This window comes from Abramis brama, assembly GCF_963993115.1.
Source record: "Abramis brama genome assembly, chromosome: 2".
In the NCBI taxonomy this organism is placed as follows: Eukaryota; Metazoa; Chordata; class Actinopteri; order Cypriniformes; family Leuciscidae; genus Abramis; species Abramis brama.
The window spans coordinates 19,795,070-19,813,743 of record NC_139964.1 but is presented as its reverse complement, the minus strand read 5'-3'; the positions used below and the strand labels follow the sequence as shown (position 1 = coordinate 19,813,743).

The following is an 18,674-nucleotide window of genomic DNA, read 5'->3' as shown; positions in this document are numbered from 1 at the left end:
TCTTCCTTAAAATACAGGGTTTATAAGTCTGGACACCCCTATGTTAAATTCCCTTAGAGGCAGGCAGATTTTTATTTTTAAAGGCCAGTTACTTCATGGAGCCAGGATACTACACTCAAAAAAAAAATTTGTCTAAAAATAAGATTTATGTATTTTAATTGCATAACAAATTCCCATGCATTTGGATTACATAGTTTTAACATAAACCAATCAATAATCTGAATGTGATTCATATTTTTAAGTCATATCTAAATGAAACAGATAAGATTTATGTAATTGTATTAATAAACTGAATGTGATTTATACGTGTCAGTCGTATGTAAATGAAACAGGTAAGATTTATGTAATAGTACACAGAAAAACGCCCATGTTAAATTAACACTGCTCAGTGTTCATATGTGTGCACACTACAGAGTTAAAGCAGTGTTGAAGTTAATGAGATAATTAACTTATGATTGAGCATTAATGATGAACACCTGCTGTTAACAAGCAGAATCACTGAAGGAAAGAGAAACACAAGAACTACAACTGACTTCAGACACAGCCTCAGATGAAATCAACTGAAGAGAAAAGAAGACATTAAATCTGTGAAGATCTCAGCAGAGGAGGATTAAACAACTCCACAAACAGCATTACCAGCTTCACTTATTACTAACCAGACTGACTTTATTTCATTTCCGTTTGAATTAAATCAATAGTTATATTTTAAAGTCACCATGATGGTGGTTAGTGTTTGCTTTAGTTGGACTCTTGACCATTGACTCTGTAATGTAAATTTTTCCTGGTTGCTATAATTATGTGTTTATAAGACACATTTGTTGCAGCGAAAAAGCCAAGAGAACGTGAGATCAGGTGATGTTGGCTGTTTATTGATGAAGGTGTAATCATCATATTGTGGCCTGAATCATTTATCTTTTTCAGTGTCTAATGCTTTGATTATTGGGGTTATGTGATTTTGTTTTAATTGTTATAGTAGCTGTGTGACCTAACAGCATTAGATCCAACAGTTAATCAAATAATATAAAGAATTTTAAAAACATTTAGTGCATTAAACTTTCTACATTATTACTTGGACATCAATAATCAGTGTATGACTCTCAACAATGGTGACAATCAATGAAATGCTTCATGCTGCAGTGCATGCTGGGTACCACCAATCAAAACTCACCCATATCTCCCAGCATGCATTGCGGCATTAATAAATTATGCATCAGGATTTTTGTATCTTTTGTCACCATTGTTGAGATTCATATGCTGTTTCTTGATGTCTGTGTGAGTCTAAGTAATGCCATAGATGAAAGGTTTTTGTGCACTAACTAATGAAAAAAAAAAAGTATATTGTTTGATAAACAACACTGTTAGATTTCATGCTGTAAAATCAAATGGCTTCTGTTATGAATAAAACAATATTAAAAAGCATTAGACACTGAACAAGATCAGTGAATCAGGCAATTACATGATGACTTTGTCATCATCATCATCATCAATAAACAGCCAACATCACCTGATCTCTTTTTCTCATGGCTTTTTTGCTGCAATAAACATGTTTTATAAACACATAATTATAGCAGCCAGAGAAAATTTTATATTAAAGAGTCAATGGTCAAGAGCCCAACTAAAGCAAACGCTAACCACCATCATGGTGACTTTAAAATACACCTATTGTTTTCATTAAAACGGAAATGAAATAAAGTCAGTCTGGTTAGTAATAAGTGAAGCTGGTAATGCTGTTTGTGGAGTTGTTTAATCCTCCTCTGCTGAGATCTTCACAGATTTAATGTCTTCTTTTCTCTTCAGTTGATTTCATCTAAGGCTGTGTCTGAAGTCAGTTGTAGTTCTTGTGTTTCTCTTTCCTTCAGTGATTCTGCTTGTTAACAGCAGGTGTTCATCATTAATGCTCAATCATAAGTTAATTATCTCATTAACTTCAACACTGCTTTAACTCTGTAGTGTGCACACATATGAACACTGAGCAGTGTTAATTTAACATGGGCGTTTTTCTGTGTACTATTACATAAATCTTACCTGTTTCATTTACATACGACTGACACGTATAAATCACATTCAGTTTATTAATACAATTACATAAATCTTATCTGTTTCATTTAGATATGACTTAAAAATATGAATCACATTCAGATTATTGATTGGTTTATGTTAAAACTATGTAATCCAAATGCATGGGAATTTGTTATGCAATTAAAATACATAAATCTTATACTTAGACAAAAAATTTTTTTTGAGTGTAGGTATGGTGAAGGCTATGTGATGATGTGGGGCTATTAGATGGATAAAAATAGAGCAAATTATCTGATTATAGATTACATCAAACATACAAATTGATAAGAGTAAAAAGATTATTGACATAAAATAAACTAAATAGATCAAATAGATGCACATAGTTAGTGGGTAGGTGTTTGCAATTATTCTACATGTTAAATGCATGTCCACTGGTCACATTTAAGGCAAAGTATACAATTATTTTTGAAAATGACTAGTAGGGCCTAACTCCTTGAATTGTAATTATGAGGGTTTCAGTGGAGCACTGGTTAATTGGACTACTTATGCATTCAATCGGTCCGCTATTGTTTGCCAAGCATTCTCTCTTTGCTTTATTACAGCAGCTGTGTTGCCTTTTTTACATATGTTTCACTTCTTTATACGTTTCCATAAGAAGCTGTTGCTCATTAGGCGAAAAGTATGCCGCACGGGTTTTGTCCATTTTTGCATCGGTGATTCTGTGATCGATTTCGTGATCTTTTTAAGAATGCCGTGAACGCGCATTTATCCAAACTATATACACCCGGCTTGACATATCCGCGCGTTCTCATCCTGGCTCAGCAAACGTGCAACGGATTAAGCCAGGATGCACTGATTAAACTAGGTCAAGCCGCGACTGTTCTGTTATCCTGGCTTTCTTAATTCTACTTTTGTGCAATACCCCTCAGGAAGTGGATTTGAGGCAATATTTGGTTTGCAACATTTGTTTGCATAAATCTGAATGCATGGACTCTGTTTCCATTTGTTAAATGTTGTCAACAACAACAGCTTAAGGGAAAAGCCGTAACAGGTTTTATATATAATTTAATATGACTGAATCAACCTGCCATCAGTTGGTTACACCCAGGGTTTTGAAAGTGTGTGGCACAGAGAGCAGAGGGTTGTTCCATAAAACAAGATTAGAATACAAGCCAGGCTTATTTTGGTTAGTCAGACTTATTGTCGGTGGATTCTGTTTCATAAAGCAAACTTAAAATAGTTCAAACTCAGTTACTCTGGCAACTTATGCTGGGAAACTAGCCTGGTCCAGGGCAGGCTAACTGTCAGGCTAAGCCTCAGCTGTTACACAGATCCTCTAACACTGACCAACAAGAACACAATGATATTACCACTGACACTCTCTCATACCATTATTGGACTATATTAACCACTATTAGTCCAAAAATAAATACACAGTATACAGAAAATCAACTTAAATAAGGCTACAATGATAAATTAGACAATATATATATATATATATATATATATATGGGTCATTCCAGAATTGCGGGTACATTTCAAGTAGAGGAAGAAAACAAAAAATAGGATTTATTTTTTTCTGTTAAACATTTTTATTTTCATAGAATGAACTTTAAATTCATCATTTTCAATATTTGCTGATCTTAAACTTGTAAGATTTAAAATATTAATACTGAACATCGATGTACTAACAGAAAAATCTGTCAACTCTGTTATAGACAAATTGGGTCAAATATATACAGTTAACAAACGTAACACAATTTTAAAACCTTTCATCCCTAAGAGAACTTTTGTCTTTTCATCCATTAATGCAACTTTAAGCATAATAAGAGAGAGACTTTTTGTTTTGGAGTAAAAATATCAACACATTTAACTGAAAAGTTGCCAAGATTGTGTGCATTTTCTCTAAGCATGGCTTTAAAAATGAATGAAATCCTTTAAAACTCCATGCAGTAAGAATACTAGTTATGCTAATAAGATTCTGATAAATTTGTTAACAATAAAACACATATGATGATATTTTTTTAAGTAAAACCTTAAACAAACAGAGTTGACATTGATCATAACAGAGTTGACATTAAAAACAGAGTTGACCACCCATAGTTAAAGCAACACTATGTAGCTTTTCAACCTTCATAATATATTTACAAGACCCTTGTGATGGTACATCGACTTACAATAGGTTGAATCACATGTCTGCCATAGCCTGACGGGGTCTGTATCGCTTTTACTGGCACTACGTAACTTCGGGGTTTGGGTAGTGACCAGAGCACAAAAAAAAATACAAAATTCGACTGCTTTACGGCATACGTCACTTCCCCCACCACTTCCTCAAATTTGGACGTGAGAGGCCAACCAGCGTTTGTTTTCAGCTTTCGCGCGTATGTTTTTGTCATGGGGGCTGTTTACACCTGTATTTGTGATGCATGATGGTACATTGCAAAAGCAGCAAATAGAAAGTGACACTGGGGCTGTTTACACCTGGCCACTTCATGCGTTTTCTCAGATGGGATAGCTATCCGATCGTGAAAAGACCAGGTGTAAATGCCCTCCAAAACGCATTCGAGACGGAATCCGATCGCTCAAACCACTTCAGGAGGAGGTCTGGGCCGCATTCCAGATGAAGCTGGACAAGTGTAAACGCATCTGGTTGTTGAATGTAAATTGTACTCCTCCCAAAAATGCTAAAAAAAACCCCAAAAAAACATGTGAGAGCGTGTTATAGGCTATATGTAATGTTATAGCCAGATATGACGACGCTACTGGAACACGCATCACCGCATATGAGCAGATGAGCAGCTGAGCATCTATTCATTAAGCCAACATGCAAACTATCGTAAATAAAAGTGAAAGTAAGTCGCAGACGCTTAAAACACATTCATCATCATTAAAAGTAAAGAAACGAAATGATCTTACTAGGGCTGTTGCCGCTCTCTCCTATTGCGGTCTTTGATTTTGAAATTTTAGCTGATGATCAATAAAATGCAGCTCATATCTGTTGCTTTCGGTGACGTGCACTCCATTAAATCGGCATATAGCGCGGGAATTGAAGATCCGATTTAAATTCGTTTCGCAAAAACACATTTATGTGACCAGATGTAAATGGATAGCAATCCGATCTGAGAAAACGCATGAAGTGGCCAGGTGTAAACAGCCCCATGGCCAAAGCAGCAACGGACAAAAAAAAAAAGTCAAAAGTAAGCCTATGTCTAAACGACGTGTACAAGTTTGGTAGGGGCTACATTCTTGCAAGCAGAGGTGGAAAGTCCAGGGGTCAGAAAGTAAAAGTCCTGCCATATATTTATTCCACCCATGAACTCACACAGCAAAAACTCCAGTGTTAAATGAACTCTCCTGGGAGTTTATTTGGCTCCAGACTCAAGAGTGTTAAAGTTAATGAGATAATTAAGTGATTGATTGAGTGATGATTGAGCATTATTGAAGACACCTGATGTTAACAAGCAGAATCACTGAATGAGAAAAATCACAATTACCAAGTTATCATTATGGATATCGGTGTTTGATTTAGTTGGGCAGTTGACCTTTAAATGTTTAACTTTAGATTTTGTTTGGCTGCTGTATATGAGTTATAACAGCTAGTTGAACAAAGAGTAAAGGTGAACAGGTGGTGTTGGTTATATTTTAACATAATCATTGTTTTACCTGAATCACTGAACTCATTTAGAGTCTAATCTCTGACTTAAATGTATATTGGTCATAACAGCATCACAGTGATTCTACAGAATAATATCCAGATTTGTCATTATAATCCAAATGATTTCTTAAAAGTTGTTCTGATATAAAAAAAAAAAAAAGATCTTTCTTTAAGGCACACACAGACATCAAGAATCAGTGTATGAATCTCAACAATGGTGACAAAAAGAATATTAAATTAGGGAAAGGAAATTAGTAAGACAATTCAGATCATAATTTATTCATACCGCAATGCATGATGGGAGCCATGAATGAGTTTTGATTGGTGGTACCCAGAATGCACTGCAACATGCTTTATTATTGTCACCATTGTTGAGAATCACAGGCTGATTCTTGGTGTCTGTGTGTCCAAAAAAAAAAACTTTTCAAAGTGTTTTGATCAGGACACCTTTAAAGAAATCTTTTGGATTATTTTGAAAATGCTGACTATATTGATAAGAGTATACTGTAGAATCATAGACTGCTGTAATCAGCAAGGTAAACCTAACTCTCTGAATGAGCTTTGTGATTCAAGTCAAAAGATGATTATATCGAAACACAACCAAAATGACCTGATCAGCTTTTCTCTTTGTTCATCTGAGAGTGATAACACTGATAGAACAGCCAAACAAAATATAACGGTATTAGCTTAAGGTTCAAGAGCCCAACTAAAGCCAACACTGATCACCATAATGGCAACTTAAAAAAAGAGATTTTTCTCCTTTGGTGATTCTGCTTGTTAACATCAGGTGTCTTCAATAATGCTCAATCATCACTCAATCAATCACTAAATTATCTCATTAACTTTAACACTCTTGAGTCTGGAGCCAAATAAACTCCCAGGAGAGTTCATTTAACACTGGAGTTTTTGCTGTGTGAGTTCATGGGTGGAATAAATATATGGCAGGACTTTTACTTTCTGACCCCTGGACTTTCCACCTCTGCTTGCAAGTAAATAATACATGATTAGATGGACAAAATCATCTTTTAGGCTAAGTAGCCTAATGACTGCAGGCTGATAGTCATGTTTGTTTATTTATTTTTCTGGGGAAAGTGTCTTGCCTCAGGCTATAATGCAAATTGATTTTTCAACTTTACAGATTCATCTATGGTAGCTTGATATTATAATATTGACGGTATATGGCTATTACCTACCACACAAACATTGAATTGGCATTCTGTAAAACAGTAGCCAGCAGAGGTGGAAAGTCCAGGGGTCAGAAAGTAAAAGTCCTGCCATATATGTATTCCACCCATGAACTCACACAGCAAAAACTCCAGTTTTAAATGAACTCTCCTGGGAGTTTATTTGGCTCCAGACTCAAGAGTGTTAAAGTTAATGAGATAATTTAGTGATTGATTGAGTGATGATTGACCATTATTGAAGACACCTGATGTTAACAAGCAGAATCGCTGAAGGAGAAAAATCACAATTTTAGTTACCATTATGGATATCGGTGTTTGATTTAGTTGGGCAGTTGACCTTTAAATGTTTAATTTTAGATTTTGTTTGGTTGCTGTAACTGAGTTATAACAGCCAGATGAGCAAAGCGAAAAGGTGAACAGGTGTTGGTTATATTTTAACGTAATCATCATTTAACCTGAATCACTGAACTCATTTAGAGTCTAATCTCTGACTTAAATGTATATTGGTCATAACAGCATCACAGTGATTCTACAGAATAATATCCAGATTTGTCATTATAATCCAAATGATTTCTTAAAAGTTGTTCTGATATAAAAAAAAAAAAACTTTCTTTAAGGCGCACACAGACATCAAGAATCAGTGTATGAATCTCAACAATGGTGACAAAAAGAATATTCAATTAGGGAAAGGAAATTAGTAAGACAATTCAGATCATAATTTATTCATACCGCAATGCATGATGGGAGCCATGAATGAGTTTGGATTGGTGGTACCCAGAATGCACTGCAACATGCTTTATTATTGTCACCATTGTTGAGAATCACAGGCTGATTCTTGGTGTCAGTGTGTCCAAAAAAAAAAAAAAAAAACTTTTCAAAGTGTTTGATCAGGACAACTTTAAAGAAATCTTTTGGATTATTTTGAAAATGCTGATTATATTGATAAGAGTATACTGTAGAATCATAGACTGCTGTAATCAGCAAGGTAAACCTAACTCTCTGAATGAGCTTTGTGATTCAAGTCAAAAGATGATTATGTCGAAACACAACCAAAATGACCTGATCAGCTTTTCTCTTTGTTCATCTGAGAGTTATAACACTGATAGAACAGCCAAACAAAATCTAACGGTATTAGTTTAAGGTTCAAGAGCCCAACTAAAGCCAACACTAATCACCATAATAGCAACTTAAAAAAAGAGATTTTCTCCCTTGGTGATTCTGCTTGTTAACATCTGGTGTCTTCAATAATGCTCAATCATCACTCAATCAATCACTAAATTATCTCATTAACTTTAACACTCTTGAGTCTGGAGCCAAATAAACTCCCAGGAGAGTTCATTTAAAACTGGAGTTTTTGCTGTGTGAGTTCATGGGTGGAATAAATATATGGCAGGACTTTTACTTTCTGACCCCTGGACTTTCCACCTCTGGTAGCCAGGCTACTATAATGACGCTGGCTTGTAAACGTGAGCTACGCAATCTTTTGGCGTTTGAAAAAAAATAAAACCCATGAAATTACATTCATATGACATGCTGAAATATGCCAATGTACCTGGGATGAAGACATTTCACACACAACGCAGGCAGTCTGCCCAAGACATGAGAACTCCTTCTGCAGAGTTCGGGGTATCGGCTTGTCAACAAATTCACGTGTCCCCTGGTGTAACCATGACAGATTTTACGACAATAGTAGAAGACAATACTGTTTCCCAACTGTAGGGGGACCCCGAGAGCAAAAGTTACTTGGTGTTGCTTTAAAAGATCAAAAACAACAACATTTTCTGCCAGTGTAATAAGGTCCACTGAGTCAAGTTGCAATGAAAACAGTGCAGCTTTATTCAAATAAATGAGAACAAAATAAACAAAGCGAGGGAGCAAAGCTAGACTAAATATAATGGGTGACATGGAGGCTATTTATACACAAAAGGCTTGTTCGACTTGAACCGGCGCTGCACAGACCGATCGGTTTATGACATCAAAGTACCGCGAGAGTGACTGAAAAGCATAAGAGCCGTCTGCTCTCTAATCGCTCTCACGGTACTTTGATGTCATTCACCGATCGGTCTGTGCAGCGCCGGTTAAAGTCGAGCAAGCCTAAAGACTAATGACTAACAAGAAACACCTGTGAACAATCAGACAATGAACCAATGAGAAAACAACTGAACAAACAAAAAACAATAAGAATGCAACACATGAACCAAAAGGAAGCACATGACAAGATCTCATGACAGGATAACAGGAATCACAAGACAAACAGGAACCATGACTATGACTAAACTTCAAAATAAAAGAAATGAACCTGGAATGATATATAACAAATGTATCATTTACAGTAAATTGACCTAGAATCCATAATCAATGTAAAATAATGCAAAATGCTTAAATGAGATTGGGTACATTTAACTCTGTTAATCATCGTCAACTCTGTTAGGGTTGAACTTTTTAAACCACTAACAGAGTTGACGATAACAGAGTTGACATTTTCCACCATTTTGTGCTTTAGTTCAAAATGCTAACCTCAAACCAGATACCACATGGCATGTCTAAAAACAGAATTGTATGGGTTTTCACCATATTATCGTTTTTTAAAAAGTGAATGAGAGATTCACTGCATTATCACAATAACAGATTTGACAAATAATGAATCTACTATTGATGTATCCTAAACATTTTGTACAAATTAATGAGAGGAGAATAATGACATACCTCACTGCTTTCCAGAGTTTCCCGCCAGAGCAAGTGACATCACTTGGTGCAAGTCACATGCTTTTTCTACAAATGCTTTGGAGTTTAAAAAAAAAAAATTAACAGAGGTAACAGAGTTGACCAGAACGTAAGGACAGACACAAAATCTAAATTAAATTACAAATAATACAGAAAATACAGAAAATATATATAATATGCAATTGTTTATATAACTTAATAGAGTAAACAGAAAAAATATTTGAAAATTAGACTTAATTATTTAGTGATAATTCAAGTTGAATGTATCAGGAGGCGGAGACAGTCAATAATAGGTGGTGTGGGAGTCATTTAGTTAATATTTCCCATTAAAAAAAAAAAAAATATATATATATATATCCCAGATAGCAAATTGGCTTTGGGCCGGATCTGGCTAAATTTCAGCTGAGATTTTGGCCCACATACCGCATGGAATTACGGTCCAAGGTTGGCCCAAGTGGTAGGCGGGATGATGTCACGGGGTGCATTCTGGGAAAAGTAGTCCTTTTTGTAAAGCGGATTTAACACCGTATTTACATAATCAACTACTATTTCCATGATGCATTGCAAACTGCATCATCGTATCAGCAACAACAGACGCGCATTGACCCGTCTGCCGAGCAAGACTGCTCTAAAAACCAAAATTAACCATGGGTTTTTGTGGTAAAACTGTCGTTAAACTGTACAAATGGTAATCATTTCGCCATTTTTTTTTTTTTTTTTGGCATTTTGATTATACATTTGGATAACCACAAAGTACTCATTCAGTCCCATTCAATCTTTTGTCTTATATGATGCTGCAGACTGAACCATTTGTCTTTGTCTGCAAACATTTTGCAAACATCTAATTTTTTTTTTTTCATTCTGCACATTGTCACCTCCTTAACTGCCCATTAAAATAATTTTGCCATCTTTCCTTTAAAAAAAGGAAAGATCTTCTTGCCTCCTTATGTGTAAAAGTGTAGGCTACTATTTGAATAAATATCTATAGGTATTTTTTAACTAGGCCTATAATAAACAGATTTCATTTTATTCTTTTTAACAAAATTAACCTTATAATGATGTATAAAATATGAACCAATTAACACATCTTACACGGCTATTTTACAGTAGAGCACATTCATGCCAGATATCTTTTATTTACTCTTCTACCAAAACCCAACCAGATCTCAGCCAAATATTTTCTTATTCTGGTAGACCGAGCTCAAACCAGGACTCAGCCAAAAAGATACAATTTGATATTTTTTTTTCTTTTGGTTAGCCAGACTCCAGCCAGAGCTTAGCCTAGTACTGTTTGACACAAGAGTGTGAAAAAAACAGTGCCAGAATTAAGCCAGAAGTGCCTAATGTAAGCCAGACTCGGCCCAGACTTTGTTGCTATCTGGGATATATATATATACACACTGTATATATATAGATAAATAGGCCTAAATACAATATATATACTACAGGTTTTCTTTTTTTACTGGCTGAATGTTTTGTGCCCAAGATTTAATTAGATTGTTTTAAAGATTTATGAATACATTTCTCGCTGGTTTTGTTTGGCAGCTGTAGTACGTTTATGATTAGAAGAACATTAGAACACAATCTAAAAAAAAGCTTTGTAAAGCAGAAGTTAAAATCACAAAATTAAAAATAAATAATTACAAAAGCACAGTATAAATTTTAACTGGTAAGATGAATCTGAGCTTAGTAATGGACAGTATATTAGCCTACATTTGATTTACCCCATTACAATAGTCACTTTACAGTTATTGCTATCATAAAAATACACTTGTAGGTTTAAAATTCTAAATAAGGCACATCTAATGTCCAAACTCACATAGCAACATTGTTTCGGCCCACATCTGGCACTTGTGGAATGCGGATCTGGCCCACATGCAGCGTGGAATGACGGCACTTGACTGGACCGCTCCTGTTTGCCAGATCTGGGCCACAAGCAGGCCATAGCAATGCCACATGTCAGCCAAGAGCAAAGAAATAAACCAGAACTGGACCTTATCTGAGCCACAAAATCTGTGTATATTAAATATGGAGTCATCTCATCCTTAATAAGCCTGTTAACAAGCAGAATCACTGAAGAAAAGAAGAGAACAGAAAAAGAGACGAGCAGAAACACAAGAACTACAACTGACTTCAGACACAGTCTTAGATGAAATCAAATGAAGACAAGAGACATTAAATCTGTGAAGATCTCAGCAGAGGAGGATTAAACAACTCCACAAACAGCATTACCAGCTTCACTTATTACTAACCAGACTGACTTTATTTCTGTCAGACGTCTACAAATGTTTTATTGACAGAGGTGGAGAATCCAGGGGTCAGAAAGTAAAAGTCCTGCCATATATTTATTCCACCCATGAACTCACACAGCAAAAACTCCAGTTTTAAATGAACTCTCCTGGGAGTTTATTTGGCTCCAGACTCAAGAGTGTTAAAGTTAATGAGATAATTAAGTGATTGATTGAGTGATGATTGAACATTATTGAAGACACCTGATGTTAACAAGCAGAATCACTGAAGGAGAAAATCTCTTTTTTAAGTTGCCATTGTGGTGATCAGTGTTGGCTTTAGTTGGGCTCTTGACCCTTAAACTATTAACTTTAGATTTTGTTTGGCTGTTGTATCTGAGTTACAACTCTCAGATAAACAAAGAGAAACGTTGATCAGGCGGTGTTGGTTATGTTTTGACATAATCATAATTTGACCTGAATCACAAAACTCATTTAGAGCCTAATCTCTGACTTAGATGTATATTGGTCATTACAACATCACAGAGATTCTACAGAATAAGATATAGATTTTTCAATCTAATTCAAATTATTTCTTAAAAGTTGTTCTGATAAAGAAAAAGAAAATCTTTCTTTAAGGCACACACAGACATCAAGATTCAGTGTATGAATCTCAACAATGGTGACAAAAAGAATATTCAATTAGGAAAACAAGACAATTCAGATCATAATTTATTCATACCGCAATGCATGATGGGAGCCATGGATGAGTTTTGATTGGTGGCACCCAGAATGCACTGCAACATGCTTTATTATTGTCACCATTGTTGAGAATCACAGGCTGATTCTTGATGTCTGTGTGTCCAAATAATATATTTGTTCAAAGTCTTTCGATCAGAACAACTTTCAAAAAATCTTTCTGATTACATTGAAAATGATTAACATGGCATAACATTAGAATCACAGGCTGCTGTAATCAACAAGGTAAACTTAACTCTCTAAATGAGTTTTGTGATTCAGGTCAAATTATGATTGTCAAAACATAACCAACACCGCCTGATCAACGTTTCTCTTTGTTCATCTGAGAGTTGTAACCCAGATACAACAGCCAAACAACATCTAAAGTTATTAGTTTAAGGGTCAAGAGCCCAACTAAAGCAAACACTGATCACCATAATGGCAACTTAAAAAAGAGATTTTCTCCTTCAGTAATTCTGCTTGTTAACATCAGGTGTCTTCAATAATGTTCAATCATCACTCAATCAATCACTTAATTATCTCATTAACTTTAACACTCTTGAGTCTGGAGCCAAATAAACTCACAGGAGAATTCATTTAACACTGGAGTTTTTGCTGTGTGAGTTCATGGGTGGAATAAATATATGGCAGGACTTTTACTTTCTGACCCCTGGATTCTCCACCTCTGTTTATTGAGAATTAACAGAGGATTAACTCTAATGTGTTTCATTTGAAATCACCATAACAGTGATTAGTGTTTCCATTAGTTGGGCTCTTAACTCTTAATGCATTTTATCTCTTAGTCTTTTTTGGCCACTGTGACAGTGTGTTTGTCAAACACATTTGCAGCTGCAAAGAAAGCTGAAGTGAAACGAGATCAGGTGATGATGGTTTCCTGTTAATGGTTTTCATAATCTTCATGGAATAACCTGTTTCACTGATGTCTTTGGAAGCTAACATTTGTGTTGCTGCTTTAATATTTTCACATCACAAACCCTGTGTTTCTGCAGCATGAGCTCTACCAATATTATAACAATCAGTTAGTAGACTTTAACAAACATGAGCACAAAAAAGTCAGTTGATGATGACACACAGACATCAACAATCAGCGTATGAATCTCAACAATGGTGACAATCAAAAGTACTTTGCTGCAATGCATGCTGGGTACCAGCATAGTATTAAAACTCCCAGCATGCAATGCAACATGAATAAATTATGCAGCTGAATTTTCCTATTATTTTAATTCTAAATATTTGCTGTTTATTTTTTGCGGTTGGTTTTGTTGTGAATTAGTAGCTTTTCAGTGATGTTCTGAATTTATCTGTTTATCTGAATATTTGTGATTGTTGAGATTCATACGCTGATTGTTGATATCTGTGTGTGTCAGCGTAAATTTATTTTTTAGACCCCATGTTTATAAAATTATTTAAACTGACTGTTATCATATTCCTGGATATCATGCTCCAGTAATTAGAGGTGGGCGATACTCCAAATTTTGGTATCGATCCGATACCAAGTAAATACAGGGCCAGTATCGCCGATATCGATACCGATACCAATACTTTTTAATTTTAAAAGCATGCACTTGAACTTGTATGCACTTTCCTGTGCTAGAGCAGTGTGTCATGATTTATGAGGTGAATAATATGCTAAATCTGAAAACGTTTTCATGACTACTAAATATTTTGTGATTTGTGCTCTCAACTCGCCTGTAATTATTAGTCAGTGACTTTTTAAAAAACTACCCTAATTATAGTAAAAGTACTATTGTACACTAGCCTACTGTTCAAAAGTTTGGGGTCTGTAAGATTTTTAATTCTCTTCTGCATTTATTTGATCAAAAATACAGTAAAAACTGTAATATTACAATTTAACATAGGCTATCTGTTTTCTATGTCATACTAAACTGTAATTTATTAAATTGATCAAAGCGTAATTTTCGGCATCATTACTCCAGTTATGATGATACTTAATTTTAATATGCTGATTTACAGCTCAGAAAACATTTCTTATTATTATCAATGTTGAAAACAGTTTCATATTTTTTTGTGGAAACCATGATGCAGAATTATTTGATGAACACAGTTGAAAGAACAGCATTTATATGAAGTAGATTTTTTTAACAGTGAAAAACCCTTGACTGTCACTTTTGATCAATTTAATGCATCGATCCTTGTTGAATAAAAATATTAATTTCATTAAAAAAAATCTTACTGTCCTCAACATTTTGAACCGTTATATACACTTTTGCTTTGTTTATTGCAAAATAACTCCTGATTGTTTCTCTGTCATCTAAGCAAGGCTTCGTTTCCCAAACGTGCCTGTGAGCTCAGTGAAGCACCAGGATCGAACGCTCTCTGTGATTGATTGGTTTCGTCTTGTATCCAGATGACTAGGAGAAAAAGTTCTATCCTACACAATTATCCGCTAACATTCGCTTATTTTTCCACTTAGAAGCTTATTTTACGCACTGAATTGCGTGCTAAATTAATAAAAATTACTGGTAAAAAAAACACACATTTGGATCGATATTTTTATGTGAGGATCGATCCTTTTCGATACCACGTCAGTATCGAAGTATCGATATTTTAGGATCGATCCGCCCACCTCTACCAGTAATACATGGTATGTGATATATCAACATGATTGTTAAATAAAAAAAAAAAAAAAAACATCAGTGAAACTTGTGAAATTAATAAAACCATCACCAGGCAATAATCATTACCTGATCTCATTTCACTTTAGCTTTCTTTGCTGCTGCTAATGTGTTTGACAAACACACTGTCACAGCAGCCAAAATAGACAAGAAATACATTAATAAGTTAAGAGCCCAACTAATGGAAACAATAATTACTCTTATGGTGATTTCAAATGAAACACATTAGAGTTAAACCTCTGTTAATTCTCAATAAAACTTTTGTAGACGTCTGCCAGAAATAAAGTCAGTCTGGTTAGTAATAAGTGAAGCTGGTAATGCTGTTTGTGGAGTTGTTTAATCCTCCTCTGCTGAGATCTTCACAGATTTAATGTCTTCTTTTCTCTTCAGTTGATTTCATCTGAGGCTGTGGCTGAAATTACTCCATATTTAATATACACAGATTATTTTGGCTACGATAAGATCCAGTTCTGGTTTATTTCTTTGCTCTTGGTTGACATGTTTGCTATGCAGAGGTGTAAAGTCCAGGTTCAGAAAGTAAAAGTCCTCCTCAGTATTTTGTTCCAATCACCTGGATTTGCTAATTCAGCAGGAGAGAGAACTAATTAGTGAAATCAGCTGAGTTTATGGGTGGAATAAACATATGGCAGGACTTTTACTCTTTGGCCCCTGGTTTACCCACCTCTGCTAATATGTACCTCTGGTAATAAGTGAAGCTGGTAATGCTGCTTGTGTTCACTGTTAGACCTTACCGGGTTTTTTTACAGTAAAATACTGGCAACACTGTTGCCAGTATAAACCTGTTTTATAACTTACAGTTTATTACTGTTAAATACATTTTGTGGGTGTGACTTTTTTTTATCTTATACTGTTAACCCTTTCAACCCCTCAGGAAAATCCACACTACAAAGAGTAAAAGTAACATTGAGACAGTGTTGCAGTGAGATAATAATAATTAAGGGAATATGTAAGTGATTGTTGAGCATTAGTGATGAACACCTGCTGTTAGAACAGAAAATAGAGAAACACAAGAACTACAACTGACTTCCAGCCATTACACATTATTATACTTATTATTAACCAGTATGACCTTATTTCTGTCATATATCTACAGAAGTTGTTATTAAGATGTTTAATTGAAAATGTTTGCTTTGAAGTTACCATTATAGAGATCAGTGCTTGCTTTAGTTGGGATGCTGATGCTAAAACATTAGTGTTTTTTTTTTGCTGCTTGAGCTGTTTTTGTGCAAGTCACACTTGTGCACACACACAGTTTATGAATGATTGTAGTTATAATGATTATGATGACAAAATCATCATATTGCGTTCATTCACTAAGGAAATTCATTCTCACTTGTTCAGAGTTTAATCCTCAATCAAAAGTGTTTCATTAGCACCACTGTGAAACCACAGCAATAAATTACAATGACTCTTTTTTTTTTAACACATCATGCATAAGCCAAAAAAAAAGAGCTACACTGTCTTAAAGAAACACAGAGATATCACAATTTAGCACATTCATCTCAACAGTGGTGGCAATATTATTATTTATTTTTTTATTCATGCAGCAGTGCATGCTGGGAGTTTATATTATCCTGGAACCCAGCATGCATTGCGACATGAAACTTTTGATTGTCACCATTGTTGAGATTCATGTGCTGATTGTTGATGTCTGTGTGTGTCTAGTATAAGGAGTTCAAAATGTTTTAAAGCACTATATGATTTTGATATTCTTCAGAAGACCTGATTACAGAAATATTGATTTCATGTTGTAGATTCACAGATATATGCTAAATATGAAATGCCTATAAATTCAAATAATATATGCAGGAAAGATCAGAGAATCAGACATGTCCAGGATGATTGTGACATCATCATAAAATCCAAAAACACCTGATCATCTTCTTCCTGGCTTTTTCTTGCCATAATAAATGTGTTTTATAAACTCACTGTTACAGCAGCCAGAGAGAGATGAATATTAAGAAGTCAAGGTACAAGAGATCAACTAAAGCAAATACTGATCTCCATCATGGTTACATCAAACTTTATTATTAACTAAATCTCTGTTAATTCTCAACAAGAACTTTTGTACATGTATGAAAGAAATAATCGTAAACTGGTTTGTAAACTGGTTTCACACTCAGTGTGGCTGGAAGTCAGTTGTAGTTTTTGTGTTTCTCTTTTTTCTGTTCTGGTTTCTCTGTCCTTCAGTGATTCTGCTTATCAGGTGTTCATCAGTTTCTCAATTCACTCACTTCTTTTCATTCACTCTGTCAAGGGGACTATATTAGTGAACTAATGTAGGGAATAGTGAATGAGGGTATAGGGTGTGATTGGGAAAACAGCCTCTGAGTGTCAATTTTGAGCGCTGTTAATTTACAGTATATTCCTGTAGGCTATTTTTGTTTTCTACGGTATATTACTGTTTTAATGCGAAATGGTATAATACTGTCTGAATTAGGCCTTTTTTTACAGCAAGGGTTAACAGTGCAGTTGTTCTTCTAACTAACAGTTTTTAGATAACTATATATATACAAAATGGGTAGTGTACATGCTCATATAAATAAAAATAATTTAAAAAAAACATGAAAACCCTCGTGTTGTTCAAAACCTGTATGACTGTGGAGAAAGAAAAGAAGGTAGTTAGACAAACGTTCAAGCTGCTTTTTTTCTATGTAATGAAACTGGATGTGGATCAAGCGCAGTTGTCGTCACAGTTCAGTTTTTACAGCAGAAATTGTATGTGCTTTTATAGGTATCTGTTTGGACAGAGGGTGGAAGGACATGCGTTTGTGATGTTTGGTGTGATGGACGGTGAGAAGAAAACAAGTATTCCTGCCTCTCTTCAAAGAGTTCAGGTGGGAGACATTAAACAGTTTACAAGCTGGGATCAATCTCATTTCTCTTCACCTAAAGGATGACTACTTAAAACATTAAAATGCTTTTTACTGCGTCTTGTTGACTGCTGTTGTCTTTCTCATATGAATAGATTAGGGAAGGTACAGCAGAACTGACCAGGGAGATGATCACTAAGACCTTTCCAGACATTAAGCAGCTGGTTGGACGCTCAATCTATGTTTCAGCCAGTCTTTTAACAAAAAGTGGTAAGACTCAACAGATACTGTACATCTGTATGTTTACATGCCTGTGTGTGATTGTACACTCACCTAAAGGATTATTAGGAACACCTGTTCAATTTCTCATTAATGAAATTATCTAATCAACCAATCACATGGCAGTTGCTTCAATGCATTTAGGGGTGTGGTCCTGGTCAAGACAATCTCCTGAACTCCAAACTGAATGTCAGAATGGGAAAGAAAGGTGATTTAAGCAATTTTGAGCGTGGCATGGTTGTTGGTGCCAGACGGGCCAGTCTGAGTATTTCACAATCTGCTCAATTACTGGGATTTTCATGCACAACCATTTCTAGGGTTTACAAAGAATGGTGTGAAAAGGGAAAAACATCCAG

At 35.1% G+C, this 18,674-nt stretch overlaps 1 protein-coding gene across 1 annotated transcript in view; it reads left to right on the top strand.

Moving 5' to 3' along the window:
- Positions 1–18,674, top strand: part of LOC311077827 (complement C3-like) — a 140,907-nt gene that overhangs the window by 53,664 nt on the left and 68,569 nt on the right. The window contains exons 8-9 of the mRNA XM_084106458.1: positions 17,961–18,063; positions 18,195–18,309. Coding sequence (XP_083962584.1) covers positions 17,961–18,063; positions 18,195–18,309 — 218 coding nt within the window. The remainder of the gene's footprint in view (positions 1–17,960; positions 18,064–18,194; positions 18,310–18,674) is intronic.